At 55.5% G+C, this 27,799-nt stretch overlaps 2 protein-coding genes and 2 long non-coding RNA genes across 4 annotated transcripts in view; 3 read left to right on the top strand and 1 right to left on the bottom strand.

The window, feature by feature from the left end:
- Positions 1-1,170, top strand: part of PRMT7 (protein arginine methyltransferase 7) — a 47,401-nt gene extending 46,231 nt beyond the window's left edge. The window contains exon 19 of the transcript XR_011468913.1: positions 1,154-1,170. The gene's annotated coding sequence lies outside the window, so the exon portion shown is untranslated. The remainder of the gene's footprint in view (positions 1-1,153) is intronic.
- The window catches only part of SMPD3 (sphingomyelin phosphodiesterase 3), a 76,809-nt gene that overhangs the window by 2,949 nt on the left and 46,061 nt on the right, over positions 1-27,799 (bottom strand). The window contains exons 2-8 of the mRNA XM_070398699.1: positions 23,215-23,284; positions 9,010-10,547; positions 3,941-4,016; positions 3,676-3,831; positions 2,449-2,538; positions 2,157-2,220; positions 202-364 (exon numbers count right to left, since the gene is read on the bottom strand). Of these exons, the coding sequence (XP_070254800.1) occupies positions 202-364; positions 2,157-2,220; positions 2,449-2,538; positions 3,676-3,831; positions 3,941-4,016; positions 9,010-10,335 (1,875 nt within the window). The 5' untranslated portion in view covers positions 10,336-10,547; positions 23,215-23,284. The remainder of the gene's footprint in view (positions 1-201; positions 365-2,156; positions 2,221-2,448; positions 2,539-3,675; positions 3,832-3,940; positions 4,017-9,009; positions 10,548-23,214; positions 23,285-27,799) is intronic.
- LOC138997187 (uncharacterized) lies at positions 4,799-10,006 on the top strand. The gene is made up of 3 exons (XR_011468914.1): positions 4,799-5,050; positions 6,624-6,874; positions 7,819-10,006. It is a non-coding gene; the product is annotated as an uncharacterized lncRNA (long non-coding RNA).
- Positions 21,736-26,891, top strand: LOC138997188 (uncharacterized). Its single transcript, XR_011468915.1, has 4 exons — positions 21,736-23,354; positions 25,307-25,412; positions 25,811-25,915; positions 26,785-26,891. It is a non-coding gene; the product is annotated as an uncharacterized lncRNA (long non-coding RNA).

Genomic DNA, 27,799 nt, shown 5'->3' with positions numbered 1-27,799 from the left:
CCATGCAGAGGCAAGGGTGGGGCCTGGGCTGGGGCCGGTGGGTCTTCCTAAGGGCAGAGGGGTGGGAGGATCCCGAGGGCCCCACAGGTCTCTTGGACTGGCAGGCCTCACTTTCAGAGGAGAGTTCAGTGCAGTTGAGGGGTACAGGGCTCAGGGTCCCCTATCTATGGGCATGGCCTGGCTGCCCAACCCCAGACTCACAGCCTTCCAGTCCGGGCACAGCCCCTCCTCTGCATACAGCATGTAGTCGATGCGCCTGCCGTTGCCCTTCAGCACATCCTTGCGTCCCTTCTGGCCTGCCCCCGAGTTCTTGCTGGTGGGGAAGGCGAGGTACTCCCGGCGTCCCTCCTCACTCTCCAAGACCCTGCTCATGCAAACAGGAGGCAAGCTGAGCCCCTGTCCCTGCCCCAGGCCCCAAGTCCTCAGTGTGGAGCCAGGTTCTCATCCCGAGAGAAGCAGGTCAGACCGCACCCCTGTGTTTTAACAGCTGTCTTCCTTGTGGGCCGCAAAAAGGAGGGAGGGAAACTGAGTCTGAGGCTGCACATTCCTGGCTGAAACTATCCTGGAATGCTCCATGTCTTCCTCAGGCTGGCCAGCACTCGCTTTCTCTTTCTGAACTGGGAGTTCGGCTGTGGCTACAGCTTGGACGCTGTGCAGCCCAGAGACTATGCCTGAGTCGGGGACAGAACTGCCTGTCCCCTCTGCAGAATAGGATTCTGCTCTGAGCCAGTAGGGTCCCATTTGGGGGAACTTGGTCTTTACAGTGAACCTCAGGGACCCTTCTCGGGAAGACCCCAGAACCCCATGACTTATTTCAGGTCCAGGGGGTGGTGGGGAGCTAGGAGAGCACCCAGGCCCCATCCCCGGACTGGACTCTAGTGTCAATCTGTCCCTGAGCAGCTGTGCCAAACCTCAGAGCTTCCATTTCCTCTGATACAAGAATGATTGCTGTGGGCCCCGGGACCAGGGGACCAGGAGTGCCAAGAAAGTAATAACGGGATGTGACTATCATCCTGTTCCTCAGAGGAAGGAAAACCACATGGGTGCTTAAGTGCTAGCCAAGGTTCTACAGAGAGACCGGGGTGCTCGGGTGGGGTGTTAACACCCTGAATTCCGGGTCTCCTGACTCCCTGTCTGCCATCTGTCCTGCCAGGTTTCCTGCAGAGTCTGAGCACCGTGGGGAGGAGCCTTCATGGGAGACTGTCGCAGAGGCAGCTGCAGGCCGATGTCAGGGGCAAAGTGGCATCCACTAAGAGACCCTGGATGGGTAGAAGGGGCACCTGGACAGGCACAGCCAGCAAACATGGGTTTCTACAAGGCCGTTACCAGCATTGAGATAAATACACTAATGAATGCAGAACATTGGTACCTCTCAGAAATATAATCCATTACTGTCCTTTGCCTTTGATAATTAATTCCAGCATCAGTGATCTGCGAGTTACTGATAGTCATTTTTTAATCATCAGCTCATAAAAAGATAATTTTCTCGGCATAGGATGATGTTTCAAATTTAGTCTGTAATCTAATTAATTGGCTCAAATTAGCTGCAAGGAGCCATTGCTGTGACTCTGTGCAGTCTTGGGCTGTGAATTATAAATTGGTTCTGCCGCTAGCTTCTCAAACGTGTCCTTTATGGAAGTGTCATTGGGTTCAAGAATGAAATTTGGTTGCAATGGAACTGCCTCTACTTTGAAAATAACTGGCTTTCTAGCATGTTAGCTTTGCTTGTATTTTCATTTGCCTGATTGGTGGCAAACAGTCGCTGGGCTCCCTGGAGCAGGTGTCATTCCCAGGGCTCTTTGGCAGCCGTCAGCCTTGCCCTGGAAAATTCTGGTCCCTTTTCCTGTGCCTGGCAGGGCCCCAAGGCAGGCTCCCAAGGCAGACGGGTTGGGATTGGACTGGCCCTTGTAGAGCGAGCCAGGGCTGCAGGCATGGGAAACACCACCTCAGGACCCCAGGCCTACTTTGGGGCTTCGTAAGGCGGATCCCTCTGGCAAGAAAGCCTCAAGGGCCTCCGCCCACCCCAGCTCTGTCCCTGAGGCTCTCACGGGCTTCCTTCTCTCTCTGCCCTGATTATAGGCTTCTCCTCACAGTGAGTCAGGGCTGGGTGCTCAGCCCAGAACCCGCGCCTGGCCCCACCACAGTGGGGTGCTTACTTTTGTAGGTTGTCAGGGGAGCTCACATCCTCATCGTTGATGCCATCCTGGTCCAGCATGGTACCTGGGGACGAAGGGTGAGAGCAGTCACTGCAGGTAGGACCCAGCCAGCCTCCAGGAGGCATCTGCCAGCCTGGGTGTCCCATATCCCCCAGCACCGGGGTCTTGGGAGCAAGTCCTAGAGGTCCCTCTAGGAAGCACATGGGAAGCCCAGGCTTGGTGCAGTGTCAGGTCTCAGCATGGTGCCCCAGTTCCTCTCTACCCACATTGCCTGCCCCCAGCGCCAGCTCACCAATTGCCCATGGCTTCTCCTCGCCAGGCCCCAGGCGGCAGGGGTCCTTGTAGCGTGTAAACAGGGAGTGCTGCTGCTCCAGCTTGTCATCTGCAGGGAGGGAGGGAGGCAGGCTCAGAGAGGGAGGTGACCCACCCTGCGTTCCAGTTTGTCCTGCTAACAGTCATGAAGCTAGAGGGCCTTTCTGAGACCCTGGAGAGGAAGGACAGGTCACTGAGTGGGCCTGACTGGATGGAACCCCTCCTGACAGCCTCTTCCTATATGTGCTGGCTCCCCACCCTCACTCAGGAAGATCTGAGGAGCACCCAGCATTTGGAGCTGGCATCAGGCACGTGACAAAGAGGGGCCACAGGGCTGCAGTAGAGGGGATGTGATACATGGTGGGTGCCTTTATTCCCACAAACCTTTGAGTTGCCACCCTGGGGATGCCTTCTTAGTTGTGAAGAAACAGCTGTCAGCAGGTGAAGGCACCGCCCTGTGCACCCTGAGGGTTAGGGCCATTGCCGCTCACCCATCCTCTGTTTCTGCTGGGGCTGTGGTTAGAGTGGAAGGAGCCCAGAAGCCCAGGCTTGGGGGAAGCTCAGAGCTGCCCCAGTTCCCAGGAGGTCCCTGGGATGAGCATGCTCATCAGATTCACAGATCAGATATTTAAATCAATTGTTTGAAATTTCACCCATGATGAACTTGGAGTCTAATGGTTTAAGGCATGATTTGTAGGGTTCAGTTCCCAGTCCCACCACTTCACTGGCGGTGTGACCTTGGACTAGTTACTCCACCTCCGGAGGTGTCAGCTTCCTCTTCCATACCATATGGGTAAATACAGTGCCCACTCGGGGTTGTTATGAGACTTAACTGGCACAGGTGGCCCATGACCAACCATTAGAATTGTGCCTGGTGCAAAGTAAGGGATGAATAAAGACCTGATGAGTGTATTAGCTGACTCGTCCTCAGTCTGAATTTCAGAGGCTCCAAGCCTTCCCTTCACAGGTTCGTTTTTAGGGCATCTTGTCTCCAGCAAGGAGGCTTCTGAGCTTTCTAGGCAGAGTGTGGGTGCTTCTCATTCCAGGATTTCTAGGGGGCAGAGAAATCGTCGTCTTGCTGACATCCCACCCACATGCTCACAAGGAGCAGGAAGTTCTTCGAGCTGCCTAACTGTGTTGCTAGCTGTGACTGGAACCCCCACACTCCCCCAGGAGCCAACCAGAATGGGGAGGAACCCAGCCTCACCGGAGGAGCAGTTGTCAAAGTTCAAATCTCCACAGACGATGTCAAACGCCACCAGCTCCTCGGGGTTGGCTGTGCTGGACGAGGAGGTAGATTTTCGGAAATCAGCCAGCCATTCCAGAAGCATGTCCAGCTGCTCGCACCGGATGGCGCTGTCTTCTGCGGAGCGGAACCACAGAGACCCGATGACAAAGCTGCAGCCAGGCCCCAGCCAGGCCCTGGGGAAAGATCCTCCACCCCCAGACAAGTGCGGGCCGCCAGACCCTACCTTCCGGGGCGTGCAGGTGTGTACAGGTGATGTACCCGACGATTCTTTGGTCCTGAGGTGTGCTTCCCACCTGCACCTGTGGAGTAGGAGGTGAGGTGTCGGTGGGGAAGTCTAAGTAGTTGCTCTAAGCACAAAGGGACACTGACAACACCCCCCTCCCCTCCCCCCCCGCCCCACCAGGTGAGATCCTTACAGGCCAGCTCTGTTGGCTTCTGGCTAGACTTGGGCCCAGGTAGGAATAGCACATGTCCTGTTTCCAGAATCTCCTGGTTTAGTGTGTGAGGCAGATGCATGAAGAAATGGCAGCCTACAGCATGGTGAGTGCCACCTGGCCATTCATGTAGGCTTTACAGGACAAATGCAGAAATAATCCCAAATTTCCAATCCAAACCCCTGCCTTCCGCTGGTGACCAGGGTGTGCCGGCCTCACAGTTCCCTGTTCACTCCTGTCTGGTGCCTCTTCCCTCTTTCCCTTAGTCAAACCCTAGTCCTGATCACACCCTCCAGCCTATCCTCTGAAGTCTAAGGTGGCTGCCTCACAGATTTGGCTCAGCCGCAAAGCTGACACCCAGAGGCCTCGGGTCCTGCTTTCTGCTCTCTCTCCCCAGTCTCTGCCCTCTGGCTTCGTGAGAAGTCACGTCATCTGCTCTTAGTCCCCCAGTCTGGGTGATAGTGGTGGCTTGTGTCTCTGTGGCACCTGTGTCACAGGCTGGTCCTAGGTGCCCCATGGCCTCCATCCCAAATCCAGTCCTCCTTTCACTGCAGTTCCACTCTCCCCAGTCCCCAGACCTCAGTCCACGCCTCCTGTTCACCACCCCCCCCCCCCCCCCCCCCCCCCCCCCCCCCCCGCTTCACGAGATGGAGTACCCAGGGGAGGACCCTGGCAGGCTATCTCCACAGGTTGGTGTAATGATAACAAGCATCTCTGTTCACTCCTGTCTGGTGCCTCTTCACAAACAACTCGACATCACAACTCGAAATGGCCCCCGTGGTGGCCTGATGCAAGCCTGAGCCCTTGTCAGGAGCTGTGGAGAGAGGTGAGGGGCGGCCACCCAGCCTGCTGTCTCTCCCAGGCCCTCCCCGCAGCTCAGCTGGTCCAGGCTGAAACGGGTGAGTCCCTCCCAGGCATGCTCCCCAGGACCATTGTGGGCACCTTTGCCTAGAGGCCTCTGGTAGACTGGCCTTCCTCTTGCCTGAGCTGCTTCTGTCTTCCTCAAAGTTCACCCATCCATTCTTGAATTGGGTTTTCAATGATGACGAGACCCTGGACCCTAGAAACTGTCCCAGGAAGGTGACGTAGAGGCCAGGTCTACAGGTCGTGCAGCAGCAGGGTGGGTGCACCTGGCATCCACCAAGAACAGCCCTGCCCATCCTGCAGCTCAGAGTGGCCTGAACGTGCCGCTACCCCTGCCACGTGACGGTCCTCTACTCCGAGAGCCTCCAAGGCTGCCATCTCTGCTGTCAGAGTCAGGTTAGCATTAATCTCCATGGGGACTTAGGTGTCATCACACACCCTGAGCTTTCTGCAGCTCCTCACCCCTCTCCCAGCCAGATGGAGACACGTCTTTTCCCAGCGCGCTGGGGGGATACATGTCTGGTTATTTGATAATGGCCATTTGGCCTGGATTTGGAGCTTTTTATAAACTCATGTTCAACGGTCACTTCTTGCCTATATTCCAGACTCAAGCCTCGGTCTAAAATTCCCTGCACTTTTGAAACAGCTCAAGAAATCCCATACCACTGATGTGTCCTGATGCAAAAACACAATCCAGTTTTAAAGCCATGATGCCCCATGTAAGGCCACACGGTGGCGCTCTCGCCCCTGTGTTCCTTGGGCAATGACTGCCTGTTCCCTCTTCAATAATAATACTCCTGCTGTGAGCACCCCTGCTTAGTGCTTCTACATCTGTGAGGATTATACTAAAATTATACCGTAATTGGCCAGGGTCACGAGGCGCTGATGGCTGAGGCCAGTTCAAATCAGTTTGCTGCCCCCTCCCAATTTCTCCTTGAGCTCTGCACTGCTTCCTGAGCTCCTGGTGACAGGCTTTTTGCCGGCTTAGAGCGTCATCCCCTCACTCCTTCAGCACTTAGTGCATCTGCCTGTGCTGAGTCCTGGGCAGGGACAGGACAGGTGCAGAGAGGCACCACTCAGCCCTACTACTGAAGAGACACAGGCCAAGGCCACCTGCCTCTCCCTCAGCCCTTCCACCAGGCACCTCACTCAGCTCCTCACCCCTTTCCCGCTCGGTCAGCCTGTGAGCGCGCCGAGATCCACTTGATTATGTGCCGGGACTTATTGATTTCTGGCTCGAGTCCTCAGGAGCTGCAGAGGCTTGTGTTTCTCTTGCAAAAACAAACAATCACACTGAGAGGTTGTGCCTCTTAATTCTGGTGGGCACAGACTGTCAACAGAGAGGGGCCCAGAGTCGGGCTCTCTCATTGGCGAGGCCGAAGCGAGTCCAGTCCCTTCCTTCTCAGGCCCTCACAATAGCAGGAAAGCGTTTCCCTCAAGGATCGGCAGTGCCACAGGGTCCATCGGGAGGGCAGGGTGGACAGGGGAGCCCCGCCAATGAAGGGAGCACTGGCTCTACACACAGCCAGGGCAGCGTTTTCCCAGCCCTGGACCCTTCCTGGGCCGGCCTGTCTTCTGAAACCCCATTTGTTTCATTTCCCTACACAGGAAAAACAGGTTCACTCTTGGCAACAGAGATGAGCTGGGTCAGCTGTGTGCTGGGCACAGCCGGCTCCCTTCCCCTCTGAAGGGGTCTGTCTAATGGAAGGGACAGGCGACAAGACTGCTGGGGACAAATGCTGAGGAACCCATGATGGGAAGATGGCTTATGTGGACTCCAGTTGGGAAAGCTCCACAGAGATGGTGAGGCCAAACTGGGTGGGACCATGACCAGGAGAGCCGGGCTGGAGCGGAGCCAGGTGAGGGCAGAGGGCCCAGGGAAGGCTGAGCTTCTCCCCAAGGCAGGGGGAAAGGGGTACCAGGAATCAGACTGGGGCAGGAGGAGGATGGGTTGGAAGGGGGAGAATAGGGCAGCTGGAGACATGGACGTGGCGGTCCAGAGGTATCTGGGAAGTGAAATTAGTTGTCTGCATGGATTGGATGGCCCAGGGCACAGAGAGGAGTCAGGGTGGGGCCTTTTGGCTGAAAGATGGTGGAACCTGGGAGAGGGTGGGACCAGGGCAGATGATGAGTTCTCTTCAGGAGTAAATGGGACCGTGTCCAGGGGCAGCCAGACACAGAGCTGGGGGCTTAGGGGAGAGATCTGGGCTTGGACAGACCTGAGACCCCTCGGCAAGTGTGGAAATGGAGGCTATGGAATGGCTTTCCTGAGGCAGGTGCGGGGGCTGGCCGTGGTGACCACTTGAGAATGAAGAGCCCTGGTCAAGTGGGGTCACCCTGTGGTGGGGGCTGCTTGAGCTGAGAGCTGGGCAGAATCAGCAGGCCTGGTGCTGCCAGATCTGCCCCGGTCGGGGAAGAAGTTGCAAACTGGGATTTATGTGAAATGTCTTAATTTTTAAATGTTGGCCAAGACAAGAAATATTTTAATGGTGTGAACCAAATTAAACATGTCTATAGACCAGTTTTAGACCCAGGAGGGAGAGGGAGCATTGACAGTTAACGGAGGGGCAGGCAACAGGAGCCTAGGAGGACAGCCCGCAGTGGAGGGGCTGTCTCCAGGACTGGTGGCCCTGGTGGGCTTGGTGGTTGAGGTGCCAGACCAAGGAGGGAGATGAGGGGATGTATGGGCTGGGGGCAGGGTCGAGGGGTTCCCTGGCCTCTGAGCCACCTGTGGTAGGGTGGTGTGAGGGAAAGGGTGTGCTCTCCCCTTTCCCTGAGCCTGACATGTCCTCTACTTCCCCAGAAAGACACTGAGATGAAAATACATCCATGGAACTGAACATTGATGAACCGTCTGCCACCATGGGAAGGTCGGCTCTCCTGTCAGAGGAGTGCATTCAATTTCAGCATCTCAGGCTGTGAATGGAGAGCCAAGGACTCCGACTCTGGGCCTGCTGAGCTACATGAGAGCCACAGAACACGTGGAGGGGTGCCCGGGCCCTGGGTGCTGGCCCTAGCTTCAGCCGTCTCCATGCAGACAGTCAGCCTGGGCCTCTCTCCCGACAGGTGCTTGGCTGACACAGCACTTTCCTGGACAGGCAGAGCACAGTCAGAGCTGAGGCCTGGGCATGACAGCCTCCTACCTGCGCTTCTACATTAGCCACACTGGGTCCTCCTGCCTGCCCTCGTGGACCCCCTTCGAGGGGGAACTGAGAAGTCTTGAGGGAAATGGACAGAACCCAGACCCACAGCAGCTGCTGCCTCTGGGGCAGAAAGCCCTGCTCTGTATCTGCTGGCCAAGCAACGCTTCAGAAAACCCGGGAAGCACCAAGCGTGGCTTTTGGATAGAGAACAAGAAGTTACACTCTGAGTGCGTCAGGCTCAGGGGAAGATAATGCATAATGACCAAATTACCATGGTCTAAAATCTCCGCCAATTGCATCCAAATTAGCAGGAATAATTATGATTCACTTTAATTAGTGACTATGGAAGCGGAGCCTTGGGCTGGTGGGCAGAGCCTGGTGTGACAGCCAGGAGGGAGAGGGTGTCCCGGCCAGCGAGGCCTGTGTGGTAATGGGCCCAGGACCTGCAACCATTGGTTTTTGCTGGTCTCCCGTCTTGTGAATGTCTGCTTTGTTACAGACAGTAGCCGCCTCCTCCCCCCACCACTCCCATCCCATCATTGGCCGGCCACGTTCACCTCCAGCACCAAGAGAACCCCCCCAGGCCTCACCACTCACTCCCACCCTGTGAGTGGGCTCCACATTGCCCCCACTTTACAGATGGGGAAATGGTGGCTCAGAGATCACTGTCATACCGGAGCCTCGGCTGTTGTCCCCACATTCTTCCCTTGTCCCTGAGTTGGGGGCCCTCTGGTTCAGCTCCATGAATGAACTCGTCTGCCCATAGATCTCCCACAGCATGAGGACCCCCGGGCTGCAGCCCACCTCCTACATGGCTCTGGGACCAGCTGGCGTGTGCCCAGGCCTCCTACCTTGAGAAACAGCGCTCCCTTCGAGGCCAGGCTGTCGACGCCCTTCCCGTTGGTGTAACAGTGATAGACTGCGTCCATGATGGGGTAACGGCTGGCAAAGAAGAGGCCGCTGTTGAAACACTTGAAGCAACAGTGGGCTTCGCAGCAGCGGCGGCAGCAGCAGCAGCCTTGGCAGCCATAGACCCCGACATCATACAGGATGTACTCGAAGTAGCCATGCAGCTGGTTTTTCAACTTGGTGGCCGCCCGCTTGTCAAACACCTCTTGCAGACACAGGAAGTCCAGGTTGGCGGGGAAGAAGGCCGAGATCTCGTGGTCAAAGGCCTCGTCCGGGTGCCGCCTTTTGCGCGCAGCTACTTTCTTCACCACCGAGGCCTTGTGCGGGGCCTTGCTGTGGGTGGCACCTGGCTCCCCACTGCCGCCGCTGTCCAGCCCAGCGCGCGCCTTCACCAGGGACTCCTTGGAAGCAGAGCGGCTGCCCAGGCTCCCTGAGTCCCCATCCCGCCGACTGTGGTTGGGCGTCTGGCCCTGTGGGCCCCCGCCAGCCCCATTCCTGGCCTGGCCCCCAGTGGCAGGGTCATCAGCTTCGGGGTGCCGGCCTCCCTCATCGCCACTGATGCGCACGACGCAGGCATTCTCAAGGCTACTGCAGTCGATTGGGTCTCCGGAAGCCGGGCCATTGGCAGCCTCGTCACTGGGGTGACGCCCACTGTTGCCCTTGTAGTCCACAGAGGCAGTCCTCTTAATGCTCCCGGGGACAGCCCGGGCCATGCCATCGCCCTGGGGTGACACCAGGCTGCTGAAGCTGGCCGCGCTGATGGAGGTATTGGTGGGCGAATCGATGTAGATTTTTATCTGGGGCCGACTGGCCCCATTGCGGATTCTGTGCCCGATCTCTTTGGCCCGTACTTGGGTTTTATAAACGTTGTTGTGCCTGGCCAGCGACTCGGGGAGGAGGCAGACGTTGGCCGTGGCAAAGCAGAAGCTTTTGCCAGGACCCGTCCCCTTCCATTCACGGAGTAGGGCTGCCCCGCCAGCCGGGCCCTTGTCCTCCAGCCGGGAGTAGACGTAGGGCCGGCGGGCACACTGCAGGGGGCACCAGAAGAGGAACCCAAGAAACGCGAAGGGCAGTGAGGTGACCAGGAAGCCCAGGTAGATGGGCATGAAGAGCACGATGCAGAGCAGCTGGTTCTTCTGACAGGGCGCAGGCGTGAACAAGGCCAGAAGCTGGTCCAGCAGCCAGTAGCATGGGAAGATGAGGTACCAGGACACGGCGTGCAGGGCAGACAGACAGCTATTGGAAAAGGGGGTCGTGTACAAAACCATCGCAGCTCACTGGGTGCCGCGGCCGGCCCTACTACATGGTGTCCGTGGCAACACAGGCACGTTCCTGGGTGGGGTGGGTGAGTGGGGGACAGCAGGAGGAGGGGTCACGTCCTGGTGAGAGGTGATTTGGGATGGTTGGTGGCGAGTGTTGGCCAGCCAGTCATGGTTCACCTCAGTGGGCCATGCTAGGCCACCAAGGCCTGCTGGAGAACCTGCAGCACAGAGAGAAGAGAGCTTTTATTAGCTTTTAGGGGAGCAGATTGGGTGCTGGGGCTGTTGTCCCTGTTTACCCCATTCCTGCTTCCTCTGGCACGAGAAGGACTGTTCCCAGGACTAGACGGGAGCTAGCTGCTCACGGGGTGTCTGGGGCTGGGAGCTGTCCCGGCACACTTCTTTGGCCTGTGTGTGTTAGGTTTTCTTGGAGTATACAGCTTGGTGATGTGACTGTCTCTGGCTGACCATCTCAATCTTATAACCTAATTGCTTGAAATCTAGCCCAGGATTTCAGAGGAGCACAGCTTTGTGAGTGCTGAGGAGGCAGGTTGGGGATCCTAGAGGGTACCTGGACCTGACACTGGCCCAGAGCAGCTGGGGTGAGCCTGGGAGGAGCCTCATCGAGCGGCCACCAGGTCAGAACGAAGAGGGAACAAACCACAGAGAAAAGCGGTTAGAGTCCTGGGGTGCAGGGCTGTGTGGCTGGCAGGACCCCCGAGGGAAGGCTCCCCACAACCAGGCTCTCACTGTACTCATCCTACAGCATCAGACCACTTCTGCATTTCACTCCCACTGACCCCCAGCAAAAATCCCCACCTGGCGGGGGTCCAGGCCCAGCCTGGACTCTACTAACATCCAGAATGGTCAGAGTTACCAGGTTACAAGGGACCCTGATGGTCCCTGCAACTTTGGAGAAGCCCCCTGGGGCCTTGAGGGTCTGGCCCAAGCTTCTCCTTTAAGCTCCCAAGATACAGCTCCTGGGCCCAGCGGAGGCCAAAGCTGCTGGAGTGAGTCTACCCTGGCCCCTGTCTCAGAGCAGACACCAGGGCTCTGCCCGGGCGAGGCCACCAGGTGCATTTATTGTGCTGAATGTGAAATCTATGCAGACAAGAATGTGGGGTGTTTACCCAGCCTCTGGGGACCCATAGTGATGAGGCTGTGGTGAAGCTTGTAGGAGCATAACCCAGAGTTTTCGTCACCAGATCAGCTGGGGGGTCGTGTTCTGTCTCACCAGCCCGGCCCCACTTCTGCCCTAGAGGTGGGGTCTGTCCATGTTGCCACCCATCCTGGCTTTCCCAGGCGGGCTTGTCTGCCTCGAGGGGCACTGTCACATTGTGTGAGGACTCGAGCTTGGCTGAGCCCTGGCTGAGGACAGTTCTGGAGGAAGGATCTGGGAGGAGGAGAGGGTCTGTTCTGTCTATGCCACATCGCCCTGTAAGCAAACTGGCCCGTGGTCCTCAGGTTAGAGGTGAATGTGGCCTTGCTTATAAAAGGCTTCCTGAGTGAAGTCCCTTCTGTTCTCCGTGGGGCTCGTCCCCAACACTGGCTAATCAGGGTTGGTGTTTGGTTTTAGCTGGGACAGGACTGTGTGTGTGTGTGTGTGTGTGTCTCCCTATTCAGCTGTCCTATGTCCTCCTGCTCTGGCCCTAGAAACACTCTGGGCAGGTTCCTCCCAGCCCTGCCTATAGTGACAGTGAGTGGCCAGGCCTGATCTTCCTGCCTCCCCTGGGCTGGTCATCGGAATGTTTGTGGTCCCCACTCAGGTATCGTTGGGTTAGGTGGCCCAGGGAGCCAATAGGTATGCTGACCACCATGGCAGCCCTCTGAGATGTGGCAGATCCGAGCATCCCAGCCCTTCCCGCCTCCATCCTAACCCTTCGCGGCTGCCCTGGGTCCCCTGCCCAGAGCCCCTCCTCTGCTGCCCTTCAGCAGTGCCCTGGCTAGAAGGAGCTGCCCACCTGCCCTTCTCCCACCGGCAGCCCCTGCATGTACCCCAGGAGCTGCTGACGCAGGCGACACAAAAGGGCTTGCCACCGATGGAGCTGGTTTCTAAAGCTCTGTGGTTATTTTGTCTCAGTGAAATGAAAGGAGGGCAAACAAACAACAGCACATTAATTAGTCTGATCTATACTTTCCCCATGAAAGAGGAGAGTGAGAGTTAAATACTGGAGACTGGCAACCTCTCTGTGAGCCCCGGAGTCCTCGCAGGGCGGCAGGGCAGGATGCGGGCCCACAGGCACCCAGCCTGCACCCCTGTCGGGGCCCTTGCCCTTGCCTGTGCTCTTGGCCTGGTGGGACACTGTGGGCGGCCCAGCCCAGGCTCCGTCTCCGGGAGAACACCTTCCTCTCCCCCGTGCGTTGGTTCTCTGCGTGCCTGTCCTGGGCTGCACGTTTGCCGAGTGAAGTCCACCATGGCTATCTGATGGGGCTGACAGATCCCTCGAAGGCCATGTGTGCTGAGCTGTCACAGCTCGCCCCCACAGGCTGGGTTCTTTCAGATGCCTGTTGTAAAGCTGACAATGACCCCTAGGCTTATCCCTTATGAATCCTGGTGTGTGGCTTCCAGGGTTGCTCGGGATGGCCTCAGTCCCAACACTACAGTCTCAGTACTGGGCTGGGGTCCCAGTGGTGGTGATGGTGGGCGGGGGGGCGGGGGAGGGCGCAGGAGGGAAGCGCTATACAGTGCTCAACAGAGGGCAACCTCTCCGTCCTATAACTGGAGGCCCCAGACTCACCCCTTATCCCTCATCCCTGCTCCATTGCTGCACACTCAGCTTGGGCTCCAGGTTCAGGCTGACCTGAAGGAAATCCTGGCATGGGAGTCAGGCTTGCTGAGCCCCTGTCTTGTCGTCTATGCCATGATGGTGGCGATCCCTGTCTCCCAGGGCTATTAAGCGATCATGAGGATGAAAGCTGGACAGGCCACTAAGATGGCTGGCCCTGTTTCCTTCCCCACTCCCTAGCCCTTGTTGCACCTCCTTGGCCTCTCCTCCCCTGAGGTTGGCCCATGTGCCCTGTTTGCTCTCCAGCCTGTGGATTCAGTAGTTTGAAGGCAGTACCAGATGGTCTGTGCGCTGGTCTGGGGGGAGCCTGAGCCCACCTGCTGAACTCTCAGGCCCCTGACTGACCCAAAGGGCCTTCAGGTCCTCAAAGATGCTGTCCACCCTGTTTAGGTTGGAGCCCCTGACCTTTGCTAACTTGTTCTACTCCCTGCAGCAAGGACTGACAGAGAGCACCATAGTTTGCAGGTTGACCAGGTGGAAGGGGAACTGGCTGAGGGAGGTTTGGGAGCCCAGATGACCCTAAATCTAGAAGGGAGAGGAAAAGTGCTTGGTTTAGGACATGGGCAGGGCCCGGGAGGTCACAGGCCCACTCACTCTGGGGCAGGCATGAGGCATCGACAGCAAGCAGTTCCACAGTGCAGTTGCTCCTGTGGGGCTACTGATGACCTACAGTGACCTGTCAGCCCTGAGACACCTTGTTGCTAACCTGTGCAGCCACCACAGCGTGGGAGGGGGGGTGGTGGACTGTTCAGAGGGCTCCAGGGCCCGGCAGCCAGTAGCAGTGGCAAAGAAGCTGCTCTGACATCCCCTGGGGAGGGCATCCTCAGGAGAGGGGCCTGTTTGGGTGTTGATGGAGGGGAGGGTGGGTCCCCAACAGCCTTTGTGGGCAAGCTGCAGTGGACAGGACCTCTACTCCTAGCCAAGTATCACTGGCACCAAGACAGCATTCCTTTTCCCATCTTCCTGGGAGATGGGCCTGGCATGCATGCTGGTGCATAGACCTGCTGCAGAGGCTAAAGGGTCCTGGGTGGGTGCTGACTTGAATTTGAATGTCTTTTGCAGTGGAAAGTGAGCAAGCCCTCAGCTCTGCTGGTGGAGGCCAGCCCCAGCCCCTCTGACGAAGCCCGCATCATCTTTTGGGATCTCTGAGCCTTGGAGAACTTCTGGGAAGTTGATGAGGGTCGGGAGCTTTCTCATGTGAGGCTAGGATGGGGCATGTCCCTCCTTCATGCCCCTTCCATCTGGTCCCCATGGAGCCTTCCATTGAGCATCAGGGCTGGGAGTCCTGAAGCACCTCCCATCCTCTTTGTATCCACAGGCTCAGGTCTAGCAGGAGCTGGGCCAAGCCCGAGGTTTCCGCAGGAAAGGCTGAGAGGATTGCTCCAATCCAATTACTAGAATGTGCTCACATCGGCTGGCAGCCCTGAGATGGGGCCGGCCCATTTCTGCCTGGATGCCTGCAGGGGAGGGGTTGGCATGGCAACGTGAGCTCTGAGCTGCTGAAACTTGAAGTCAACTCGTAGCTGGGAGATCAGAAAGAACGACCGACCGAGAGGAGCCTTTCTGAGTGACGGGTGTCAGACAAATCCAGGTTAGTCCCTGAAAGCCACATCCCAGAAGCAGAACTGGGTCTGGGGGTCTGGCACGGCATGTGTGCCATAGTGGGATTCCCACCGACACAGCTGTGCCTGTAAATGCCTATCACTCATCTACAGCCAAAGCACCTGCCTCCCCTTCCTTGAAGCCCTCCCTCGCCTCCCTACCCCTCCTATGCACAGTCCCACTATCCCTCTAATCAGGCACGTGTCTGTTTGCACATCAGGCCATCCCCCTCCTCCCCCCAGCCTGGGAGCTTCCAGTGGAGTCTCAGGCACCAACACAGGCCCAAGTCCTAGCCTGCTCCACCTCTCTGGTTGTGGCAGACCCACTTTTGTCAGCCCCACTCCAATCCAAGGAGAGGGCAGTGAGCTACACCAGGCCAATCGGCACCACAGCCCCCTGACCTCAAGCTGAAGAGTCATATGACCCAAGCTCTCCATAGAACTCTTACTGGACCCCTCAGCATTTTCTCTGAGATGGAAGCACTAAGAACCTGAAGCTTCTGGAACCTTCCTTGAGATGGAAAAGCATTAGGGCTGGAAGGAGAGAAGCCAAGCCATGGTGACATCTTTGAACTCCAATTTCCCTCTGCCTGAAGCCAACACAACTCCTAGACTTTCTAGTTAACAAGTCAACAAATTACCCTTTTATTTGCTCTAGTCACTTTGAGTTGCTTTTCTGTCACCACCAAAGGGATCCTGTCTACAAGCTCATGTCTAAAACTCAATTCTTATCAGTTCTATCCCTGTGAAAACCTCCTGTGGCACAACCTGGCCTGCCCACAGGACAAAGAGGGGCCCCCTCCTGAGTCCTGGAAGGCCCTTCAACACCTGGTGTCCTGGTTTGTGCTCCGTGAGCATCGCTCCGGAGACAGCAGTGCAGCCATTTTGAACACTAAGTCAGGTGTCAGATGTGACGGGGTCAGGTCCCTGAATATTGGACACACTCCTTTCTTTTCTTTTTATAAAATATATTTTATTTATTTTTACAGAGAGGAAGGGAGAGGGATAGAGAGTTAGAAACATCGATGAGAGAAACATCGATCAGCTGCCTCCTGCACACCCCCTACTGGAGATTTGCCTGCAACCCAGGTACATGCCCTTGACCGGAATCGAACCTGGGACCCTTCAGTCTGCAGTCCCACGCTCTATCCACTGAGCCAAACCGGTTAGGGCTGGACACACTCTTAACTAGCCCTCTGAGCTGTGGTGTCCTCATCTCATAAGCATGTGTAAGAACACTGTCTCAGGGCAGTTAGGGACGATGCATGTGCTGCGCTTAACACAGTGCCTACCACATCTCTAGTAATATTTTTATTACTAGTCTGGCTGCAAAGGCTCCCAAGATACAGCTGGAGCCTTCAGGTTTCCTCCTTATATGGTCATTTGCTTTGACAAAGAGGGCACCCTGCTATCCCAGTTGAGGGGCAAGGGGGGTGCAGGGCATGTTGGGGCCTCCATCTTTGGTAGAACTGTCTGTCGTGGGCTGCTTGTGCAAGCCCAAGTCCCAGGCCCCCGCAGAAGCCAGGTGCAGGCAAAGGGGCTATAAAATTTTCAGAGAAACTTTCCATGGGAGCTATTAATGCATCATGTGGTTTCTGAGAATAGGAACAGGCTGCGCGCAGCTCCGTGCACTCCTTCAGTCAGCCAGCCTCGGCATTTCCATGTCAGAACTCAGAAAGCAGATTAAGCTGATTCTTACGTGACTGGAAAGCAAATCTCAAGCCAGGTTGGAGGCATATGTGCGAGGGATGCCGGAACCAACCTAACGTTGAAAATAGCAGCACCCCTGGGTTTAGGACCTTGTGCTGCAGTGACATGGGGCGGCTGCCTCAGAGTATGGGCTCCAACACAGGAGGGGGCTGAGCTTGAAGATCTGACCACCCTACCCTCTACTGCTTGCTATTCCAGAATCACCTATTGGTGACTGAAAAGGGGGTCATTAAGGACAGGCTGGATGGTGGCTGGCACCTGAGTCCACACCTGAGCCGTTTGGAGCAGCATCTCTCCTTCCCACGGACCCTTGTCCTATACTCAGGAGCCTGTCTGCAGCCAGATCTGTCGGTTGAGAGTCTGCCGGAAGCTGAAGCCCATAGGGCTCCCACCAGCCCTGTGCTCTCAGGGAGGCTGAGCCCCGGTGGGGAAACGGGGTGGGGCCTCCTCCATGGTGAAAATCAGGTCTGCGATCACTGTTCCCAGGGTCTTCTCCATCTGAGCACTGACAAGGCAGCTCCAGGGCAGGACTGGGGCTGGCAGTGCAACCACTGGAGAGGAGGCTTCAACATCTCTAAGTGAGGCTCAAACCAGGAGGCCACATGCCAACAGCTGGGCATCTAGATGGGCGTGGCCTCTGGCCTCAGGTGCTCTGAGACCCCCAGGTGCTGGGGTCTGTGCCTGAACTGAGCCTCACCAAGAGCCCTAAGTAGGGGATCCTGGAACTCCCCCCACAGGTCACGTCCCCTCCTCAGGTGAGCTCTGTGGCATGTGCTGCATGGCTGACTGAGTGCCAGCCCCCAGCGTGTCCCAGCCAGCCAGTGCCACCTCCTCCCTCAGGGAGACCTCCTCAGGGATGGAGACCAGGAGGAATCTTGCTTCTCGGGGTGAGGCCTCTGTTCCAGCCACGTCCCCGCTTCCCTGACATGAGGGCTGATGTTAATGGTTCATGAGCTGAACAAGGCTTGGAACGTCCTTTGCCAAAGAAGAAATGACAACATACTTTCTGTGGGAGTAGAACTTTAAATACAAGTCCACACAAATGGTATGACTGTTGCAGACCCGGTGTTCAGCTGTGTTTCAAGCTCAGTGTTTCCTCCCGGAATGGATTGGCCGGCTGAGTGGTGTGTAGGCATTTCAAGGCACCAGAGAACACAGATGAAGACAACAAACCTTCCTAAAACAGAACAGACTTGCTACATTCTTCTGAAGGGAATCATTTCACAGTCAGCCTTACATTTTCTCTGCAAAGAACATTTTAACAAACTGAGTCCTCCAGGAGGATTTATGCAGAGATTAAAAAGCAAATCCGTGCGAATCCTATATAATAAAAGGCTAATGTGTAAATTGTCCCCTTGACTGGGAGTTCAACCGGGAGTTCGACCAGGGTTCAGGGCTGGCCGCAGCCTCTCCTCCCGGCTGGCCCCATCCTCAGTTGGCCTCCGCCACCCCAATCGGAGTGGACCGGCCGGACCCCACCCATGCACAAATTCATGCACCGGGCCTCTAGTGAGTAAATAAAATCAGATGATGGCATCTCACCAACCCTCGCTGCAAACCTGGGTGGCTGGGCTAAGGGCCAGATTTCTGGGCCGAGAACGGATCTCGCTCACCACTGAGAGCTGAGGCCCTTGTCTTTGGACCTTTCAGAGATCTTGGACCCTGGGCCACCGCTATACTGAGGTCCTCCCTCTGCACAGGGTACCACAGGAGCCCTCGGCTCTGAGAGAACCAGCCAGAAGACCACCTCCCCTTAAGAAAGGATGCTCCAGCTCAGGCCAAACCTGCTTGCTTGGGGAGGCCTCCAACCTGCCTTTGGGCCAGGTCCTGCACCAGAATGTATAACTGGAGAGGATTGGAGGCTGATGGAGTCTGCTGCCTACAGCGGTGAGACTTAGAGCCTCATCTGCATAAGACTGTGAATTAGTCATGTGTCCGTCAGTGGGGGAGAGATGCTGGGTCGAGTACCCCAAGTTCCATCTAATTTCTGCCACCCAACCTGTTTCCAAGGGCCTTCTGAGGCTCTGGGTTCCAATTCAGCTCTGCCCCTCTGGTAGTGGTAGGCCTGTCAATACCTGCTCTTGGCTGTTGAATCCTACTCTGAAAAGGGTGACAAGATCTCTTGGCTCTAGTTAAGGAGGTTATGTGTCCCCAAATTGCTGGTATAGACATGCTAATGAAGACAGTGACACCTCTTCATTCAGGAGTGATTACTTTAAAAGAATAAGCACGCTTTGCCTTTGTGAAGTTCTGGGTAGCCTTGTCCTTTCTTGTTCACATCTGCCTCCAAGCCTTGGACAGGACGCTTTCCCCACTTTCCCTGGTCCCTAGAGCAGCTGACGTCTGCTTTCAAGCAGGAGGCAGGATTGCACTTCCTGGTCCCCTTGTGGTTGGGTAGATCATGTGACAGCTCTGACCAGTGAGCTGTGAGTAGAAGTGGTACGGGTCACTGCTGGGCCTGCGTACTGAACAGCAGGTGTGAGACCTTCCAGAGCTCCCCTCTGCCACATGCATCCGCAGTGTTTGAGGTGGTGGCTGCTCTGTCAGCCTGGGTCCCAGGTTGAGGAGGCCCGGAGCAGGACCCCTGCTAAGCCCCGTGCAGTTAGAGAGAAGAAAACCTGTGATGATAAGCCACAGCAGAACCTGTCCTATCCTGACCCACAGAGGAAGGCTTCCGATTTGGCATTTGATCAGCCCATTTACCAAAAACAAGCCTTCCTGATGGACAGCTCTCCGTTTCCCAGGATCACCCTTCAGATCCGACCCTCTTTGAGAAAGATCTTCATTGTTAAATGGTAATAATGAGGTTCCTCTGCCTTGAATCCAGACCAGGTGGGAGGCTCTCTCCTTCCAACACCTCAATGTGTGGACTGAGAAGTCAGCTCCTGCTTTGTGCCCATGGTCCTTGGGACCATGAGGCCTCAGGGGAACTGAGCCTTAATCTTTTAATTTTTAGTGGAAACTGTTTCTGCCGTGGCTGATGATATAGGTAGCAAAGTAAACCTGTAAACATGGGGAAGTAAATCCATTAGAAACTTCTGCCAGAGATCTGTGTATGGGCTTGGCCACAGGGGCCAAGCAGGGCCTGCAAGGCTGGACTGAGGTGGACTGTATCTTGAGATGGAGCCAACAGCCCATGCCTGATAGTCTGGGGTCAGCCCTGGGAGGCGGGGCGTGGTCAGACACAGCCGGATCTTCTGGCTGACAGGTGCGTGCCAGGGCTGGCGAGGGGAAGGGCCGGGCAGCAGCTGGTAGGCTGGGAGGCAGGGGGTGCTCAGGGTACATCTCTTATGAGACAGATGCAACACTGAGATTGCAAGGGGTATTGCACAGCGAGGGCCAAGAATCTCTGGGGGCGGGGCCTTTGCTTTCTAGGCGTGCATATTTGAGTGTGGGGGGTCCTCTTAGAGCAAGGGTGGGGAACCTTTTTTCTGCCAAGGGCCATTTGGGTATGTATAACATCATTTGCAGGCCAAACAAAATTATCAACCTAAAAATTAGCCTGCTATGTTTGGTCAGACATTTAATTAACTGATCCCTAATGTCTTGGCAGGGCCAGACCAAATGATTTTGCAGGTCTTATACGGATGTTCCCCACCCCTGTCCTAGGGTATGGAGACAGGGAAGTGGTAGGTGGCAGGTGAAGCCAGTAGTGAGCAAGGGAAGGAGGTCTCAGAGAGCTGAGAAAGGGCACTAGGGAGGCAGAGTCACTCAGGGCGTCCTGACTGCTAGATCCCAGACTGCAGGCCAGGAAGAGACTGGGGGTGGGACAGGGGAGTAGCCGTGGGAAATAGGCCTGAGAGGAGGATCTGACACACTGACATAGTTTATCCCTAGTTGGGTTTAACTTAAATGCTTAAAATGTCTGCTTAGCATCTCACCTGCACCATACAGACCCAGCTAGCCTCAAGCAGGCCATGGGCTCAGAGCCACAGCAAGCTATAGCTCAGAGCCTAGCAGGCCGGCTGGGCCCATGTCTTGCGCTCTGGGAGGACCGAGTGACCCTCTGGCTGGCTGGGGGTCTTGGCAGACACCCAACTTGAGGCTACCTGCATCACCCCCACTGCTAGACAGAAGGTGGACAGGGTGTCCGGTAAAGTTTTGGAAAGAAAATTAACAGAACAGAGGTCAGCGTCAATGAGAAACCAGTCTGTTCAGTTTCAACCAGATTTGCTTTAAGAAATAGGCCCAACAGGAGGCTTAAGCTGCTTGATTCTTATCTGTCTCTCCTCCTTCTTGTTCCCTTCTTGCACATGAGACTGCTCCTTCTCAGAGCCCCTCGCCCCCTCTTCCCCTGCACACCCTTCAGGAGCTGGACCTTCCCTTGCGTCTTCTCTCTTTTCTCTGTTGACCCCTTTTGAGTCACCTGTTTCCAGATGACAGCCAGCCAAGGTGTCTGTCCTAATCTCTGACCTCATGAGTTTGATGGACAGCTCTTCATCTCCCCCTAAAAGTTCATTCTCCTTCTCCCACTTCTCCAACACCTGCTCTGTCTCCTGAGCAGTCCTCCATGCCCTGCCTCCGCTCACCAGCCCACTGTTCTGCCTCCCTAACCCCTTGTCTCCATTCCCAGGTCCTGCCAGGCCCAGGCCCAGCCTCACCATCCCACCGACATACTGCAACAGCCACCACCTGGTCTCCCTGAGCTGGCCTCCCCCCGCCCTGTGGCCCACCTGGAAGCTGGTAGGATCTTTCTATGCTCCACGTTGGACCACGTTGCTCCCCCGTTAAACTCTTCAGTGGCCCCAGCTGCCCCCAGGAAGATGCATGTGGCAGGGAAGAAAGGGTAGGAAAGGGCAGGCTAGACCCAGCAGCCTCTCCTGCTTCTAGAATCCCAGGGCCCCGACCTGCACAGTTCCCACCATGCCCTCCTAGTCTTCCATGCCTTTGCTGGGGCTGTTCCCTCACAACCTTCATCTGTGTGAAGGGATAAGGCCTCAGCAGAGGGGCTTAAGGTTTGGAAGTCACAGTGATGGTCTCTTCGCCAAACCCCACCAGTCCCCTCCTCTATGGCCCCAGGGATGACTAGGGGCCTTGGCTTAGGCAGGCCATTTCTCTCAGGACAGATGGCAGTTTTCATGCATTTATTATGTTTGCAGTCTGCACACCACAAAGGTGACCAGCCCCTCATACCTTCAGCTCTACCCAGCTAGAAACAGGACTGAGGGAAAGGAGGCTCCAGCAGTGTTGGTCTATTTCTTCCCTCAAAACTAAAGGAGGGAGAGCCTTATGTGTGGCCCTATGGGGTGTCTCTGCAGGATCAGGGGCTCTGCCCACATGGCCAACACCAGCAGCCTTGGAGCTCGGGGAGTAGGGGGTGAAGTGCTCACCCAATCACTTCAACCTCCAGTCCTGGGAAAGTCAAGATCTGAGTTCTAATTCTGTGTCCTCTTGCAGGCACTCAAGTGTTCCATCCCATCACCTGATCCTAGCTGTGTGCTGTGCACATAGTGGGCAGATAATAGGAACCTGGATGACTGACTGTCAAGTGTCAGCCCTGCCCCCAGCAAACCTAGAGTCCAGCCAGGGTGGCTTTAGCAACCCAGCTTTCTGGTACCAGCAGCCTGCTCAAGACCTCAGACTCATTCCCTCCCTCCTTTCCTTTCTCCGTCCCTGTGAGGCGGGGCACAGCAATGAGGCAGTCCATGGCAACGACGTGAGGGAGACTAGAAATGAGCATCAGACAAGCAGAACTAACAGATCCATTTCTTGGGGACATCTGAGCAGATGTCACACAGCACACACCTCGCAGAATGTGCTCTTCACACTGATGAGGTCACCTGACTCGAGTTTCCCTTTCCTCTCTACCTTTCTCAGCAAGGGTGAATATAAATGATATGCAAACATATTCAAAATATGTAAATGAGCGCTGTCCAGAACCAAGATCCCTAACCCAGGACAAGTTCCTAGGGAAGAGTACAAAAGACCCGGTCGCTATCTCCCTTGTTCTGCTTGTTCTTCCCGGTCAAGTTCCACAAAACAAGATCCTCACCACTTTTGTCCAGTCCCCTGAGGCCTTAGTGAAGATCCCAATCATCTTCCCCCTCCCTGTGGACTGCCAGCCTCATCCACCTCCTCTTCTGTTCTTCCTTCCAGTCACCATCACCTTGGGCCCTCAAAACTCTCTACCCCCAGCCTGGCAACACCCATCCCCCCCCCCAAAAAAAACCCCAAACATTTAATTTGCCAACATTTGGGAGGGGGAAGGTTTTTATAATGGTCTTGCTGTCCTGGTTCCTGGACTGAGGTTCCCCATTGTCGGGGTCACTGTGTTGCTAGTTTCTGCTTTTATTCCTGAGAATGGCCTAGAAGTTTGAATTATTGATGGATTCGAGAGTAGAACTACCAGGTAAACTTTAACGCTTCTGATATTTGTTGCCAAACTGCTCTCCACCCAACTGGTTTGAGAGTGTCTGCTTCATAGCATCCCTACCAGCTCTGGCTTTTAGCCTTAAAATAAAATTTAAAAGTTTATTGGGCAGTGATATCTGGTTCCATTTTACTGGATACTTAAATTGTATTCCTTCATTTTTGTGAAGTGCTGCCTCGATGCCTTTTTTACGCATTGTAGGAGTTTGTATTTTCTCCATCTTGGGTGTATCAGGCATACCCTCTCTGCGGGCACTGTATTCCACAGGAGGCCTGCTTCAGAATAGGACCGAACTGCCTGTCTGATTGCTGAGCCCAGAGCTGTGTTTTCAGACTTTTTAACTCAGCAGCAGAACCTTTTCTGAAGCAATCTCACACAGCACCGCTTAAATAAAACATTATTTAAGGAGCCCCTGTCTTACCTGAGGCTGGGCCGATGGGACCTTCTTTTCCTTCTGTCTGAAGAGTGGACGTCACTGTGGGGTCAGGGACCTGAAAGGAGATGATGAGCGGTTTATAGAGGCGGCTGGAGCTCAACCCGCAGCAGAACAGCCCGGCACAGGTGAGCCGGGTACAATGGCCCAGGGGCCCCGCCCGGGCTGCAGGAGGCACTGCCGCACCCTCCATGTCGCTGAGGAGAGGGTGTGGGCCCCGCTGTCCCCGTGGACTTAGTGCAGCCAGAGAGGGTGGGAAGGGAGGTTTGTGGGACTGACTTGGACAGGTCGGGCAGCGGCGGAAGCGTGTGGGGTGGGGGAGGGGAGAGGCAAATTCAGAGCTCCTGCCGCGGGGCCTGGGTTTGATCTGATAGGTGAAGCCAGAACAACCAGAGCTCTCCCCAGGGGACCCCTGGGGTGGGGGGAAAACTGAGCCAGGCCCAGGAGGGGGAACAGTGGTTACCAGGACTGGACAGGGTGGGGTGGGGGAGGAAGGCTGTGGGGAGGAAGAACTAGGGGGATTTGGCAGCAGATAAGGGAGGGGAAGTACACAGGACTCGGAAGGAGAGGCTCAGCGGAGGTGGAGGGGGGTGGCAGGGCGGGCTGCTATCAGCTTCCCGAATCACTCACAAACTCAGTCCGAGATCTCTGCCCAAGTCACTGGTGCCCCACTGGGGGCTCTTAGGCTGGTCCTGTTGTCTGGTCCGCCCCACCCTTCTAGCTGGGTCCCTGACCTCAGGTGTCGGCCCTGCGTGATTTCTGGTCCCACCCCCTGATTCCTGGCCCCAGGCAACCCTCTGAGCTTGCCCTTTGGCTTCAGATAAACAGTGCAGGCTCTTTAGCCCAGTCCTAAGTCCAGACCCCAACTTTCCAGCCGATCTTAGCTCCTGGCCCTGATCCCTGGATTCAGGCCCTGGAAGTTGAGCCCCCATCAGGCGAGGGCTCCCGGGCGGCGCTCCTTGGCTCTCCACCTTCCCCAGCCAGTTCTGCTTCCTGCCCAAAGCCCTCTAACCACCCCACATCCCAGGTAGGGAGACTGTTCCCACCCCAGCTCCCCACTGGACCATTCCCTGTTCTTTATGTAAAGTCACCCAAACTAAGTGTTTCAGAAGAATCTGAAACTGGAGTCCCAGTCCCTCTGCCCCCCAAGCCAGAGATGTTTGCAGAATGACTGGAAGGAGTGACTCCTCACTTGGCAAACAGTTGGTGCCCTCCTGATTAGGAATCCATACAGAAAAGCTCCCGTGACACGTGGGTTCCAGTCACGAATGGTGTTGGGCGAGTTATTTAACCTGTGAGTCTCAGATGCCCCCTCCCCTGTAATCCTGGGGGTCACTACAAAGTCTTGAATGGCCACGGCCAGGACCAAATGAGCATGGGTACTTGGTGCTGCCAGGTGAGGGTAGGGAGAAGGAAGTTGGAGCTCCGAGGTCCTAGCTCTACCCGAGGTGACCTGTGTTCCCCTACGGCCCTTGCTTCAGTGTGGGCACCCTGGCTTATTTCCTCTGAGTTAAGCATCTTGTAGGTAGGTGTCTCTCTCACCCACAGCCTGGTAGCCCAGCCTCCTGAGAGGTCAGAGGGTAGCTGCTGTCCTGGCCTCCAGGGGAGGTCCTGTCCCTGTCCCTGCAACATCTGCCAGGGTTGCAACCTGCATGAACCTCTGTCCTTCACCCTCTTGCTGGGCTCACCTGACCTCAGACCACAGGCTGGCAACCCCTGGGAAGAGGCAGGCCTCTCCTGAGCCATCCGGCCTGTGCGACTTGGCTCCACTGCCCTCTGCTCACTCCTCATCTCAATGAGAGTGTGTCCGGGACATTCCCTCAACTGTCCCCCAAACCGGCCCCTCTAGCTGTCCAGCCTTGCTCCCTTACCAAACTCTTCTGGAAAAAATACCCAGTGTGTTTTTTAAAATTAGAATTAAATGACAGGAACTAACTATTTAGGGAGGGGTTCCTGAGGGGAAATGGAATCTCCACAACCTTAAAATTACAGGACATTAAAATTACATGTCAGATCGTTGATATTCTGAGCCAGACCTTGTTTTGATATGTGCTCTCCTCTGTCCTTTCACAAACTACAGCCTTCCCCCCTCTTTGAAAATAAGATCACATCAAGTCAGGGATTAAAATGGGAAAGATTCCACCAGAGCCTCCCTCTGCCAGCCACACGGCTCCGTCCCCTCCCAGGTGAGCAGAATCAGCTCCCGCCACCACCCAGCTCAGCAGCATCATTCAAAACGCACCGGCAGGAACTGGTGAAACAGAAGGACCTTTCATCCCGGGCGCGAGGCCTGCAGCGCGGCTCTCCTACTCTGGAAGCTGGCGGTGCCTGAGCCAGTGGAGTCGGGGCCTCTTGCTTAAGTAGGCAGTGGGAGTGGGGCCGGGAGGCCTGAGGGGGCGGGCACGGAAAGTGGGCCGTGTACCCAGCACAGCAAGGCAGTGTCCATAGAGCCAGCCATGGTCCTACGCACGCGCCTGCCTGCTTGTCCACCAGGGGCCTCCAGCCCACAGGCCCCTAGACCACAGACCAGCACCTGGGCTGACCCCTGATGGACGTGCAGCTCCAAGTGAGTCCATGTCCCCAGACACACAGAGCTTGGTCCACGTTCCTGGATGCCTCTGCCTCTCCCGAGACACTGCCTGGGCAGCAGAAACAGCTGTGGAGTCGGACCGGCCTGCTCCCGAGGCCAGTAAGTCATGGCCTCAGGCCAGGCATTTCTCCAAGCCTCAGTTTCTACTTTCTTGAAATAAGGATAATAACACAGACTTTATGGGGTTGGAAATAATGTTTGCAAAGGGCCTGGCACCTACGAGGATGATTTATCTGCATGGTGGTGCTGGGGCCAGCTGCTTTCAGCAAAGTTCAAGCCCAGAGAGGTTTGGTAACACTTGCAGTCACACAGCCCTCCAGCTGAGGTCAGGGGCAGACTTCATGCAGATCTGAGACTAGGTTGGGGTGGCAGAAGTCCCTGGAGGTGAGGGTGTGGAGCAGCTGCTGGCATTGGGGAAAGGTCTTGACTAAACTCTGGTGAAGGAGTTGCCCCTTGAGCCCCAAAACCAAGGTAAGAGAAGAAGCATGGCTGGACAGGGATGCTCAGATGGATGTGTGCATTTGGTTACGACCTTAGGTGGGGTGAAGAAATACCCCAGAGTAACTGCTAGGGATTGGCTGGTGAGAGGAGCTCTACCACCAGCACCGCCCCCCTCCACCCCCCATTCATATGTTGAAGCCCTAACCCCCAGTGTGGCTGTATTTGGAGATGGGGCCTCTAAAAAGAAATTAAGGTGAAATGAGGTCATAAGGGAGGAGCCATGATCTGATAGGATTAGTATCCTTATAAGAAAGACATCAGAGAGCCCTTGCTGGTTTGGCTCAGTGGATAGAGTGTCGGCCTGCAGACTGAAGGGTCCCAGGTTCAAATCCGATCAAGGGCACATGCCCAGGTTGCAGGCTCGATCCCCAGTAGGGGGCTTGCAGGAGGCAGCTGATCAATGATTCTTTCTCATCATTGATGGTTCTATCTCTCCCTCTCCCTTCCTCTCTGAAATCAATCATCAGAGAGCTCCCACCTCCTCACACACCCCTGGAGGAAAGGCCATGTGAAGACTGCAAGCCAGAAAGATTGCACCAGAAACCAAATCGGCCCGAAGCTTGATCTTCGACTTATAGCCTCCAGAACTGTAAGGAAGTAAATTCCTGTTGTTTAAGCCACCCAGCCTGTGGTTCTCTTTATGGCAGCCCCAGCAGACGAATGCAGATGGATGAGATCGAGGTGGGCGGGGGGGGGGGGGGGGGGGGTGGGGGGGGGGGGGGCTTGAGGAGCATGGAAAGGACCAGGAATGAATTGAGAGGTTTCCAGCTCAGACAACTGTATGGGCACTGAAGTTGCTCACTAACCAGGGGTGAGGTGAGGGAAGGCAGGTGTTGAGGGAAATTTGCATAAGATGTGACCACATGACCGTGGGATATTCAGGCCTAGAACTCAGAGGAGAACTGGGCTGGATCAGGATTTGGGAGTTATTAGAGTGAAGGTGAAGTCTTCGGAGTGATTACATTTCAGATCATGTATTATTCTTTCTTTTTCAATTGGTTCATTCTAATTCCAGTGTCATGCTATATCAGCTTTTGTCTTTTACATTTTTATAAAAGGTCAGACATTCTCCTTTGTTTTTAAAAAGTATAACTGTGCACAAATTTGCCCCAATTTTTAAATGACTTAGTTTTCTTCTACTTGTTCAGAGCAAGTCTTGTTTAGGAGCATAACTGATATGTGGTTAGAATTGCACATTTTTTCCTGAGGTTCATCTTATCTTCACTATTTATGATGCCAACTCTCTTGTCATTTTATCCAATTTCAAAATAATGCCCTAGCCGGTCGCTCAGTGGTTAGAGCATCAGCCCATGGACTAAGGGTCACGGGTTCCCTTCTGGTCAAGTGTAAGTACCTTGGTTACAGGCTCAATCCCAGCAATCAATTGATGTGTCTCTCTCACATCGATGTTTCTCTCTCTCTGTCTCTCCCCCTTCCTTCCACTCTCTTTAAAAATCAATGGAAAAAATATCCTCGGGTGGG

Source organism: Myotis yumanensis, unplaced genomic scaffold (genome assembly GCF_028538775.1).
Source record: "Myotis yumanensis isolate MYYU_CA2020_CCGP unplaced genomic scaffold, mMyoYum1.0.hap1 SCAF_18, whole genome shotgun sequence".
NCBI classification, from domain to species: domain Eukaryota; kingdom Metazoa; phylum Chordata; class Mammalia; order Chiroptera; family Vespertilionidae; genus Myotis; species Myotis yumanensis.
This window is presented reverse-complemented; position numbering and strand designations above follow the sequence as displayed.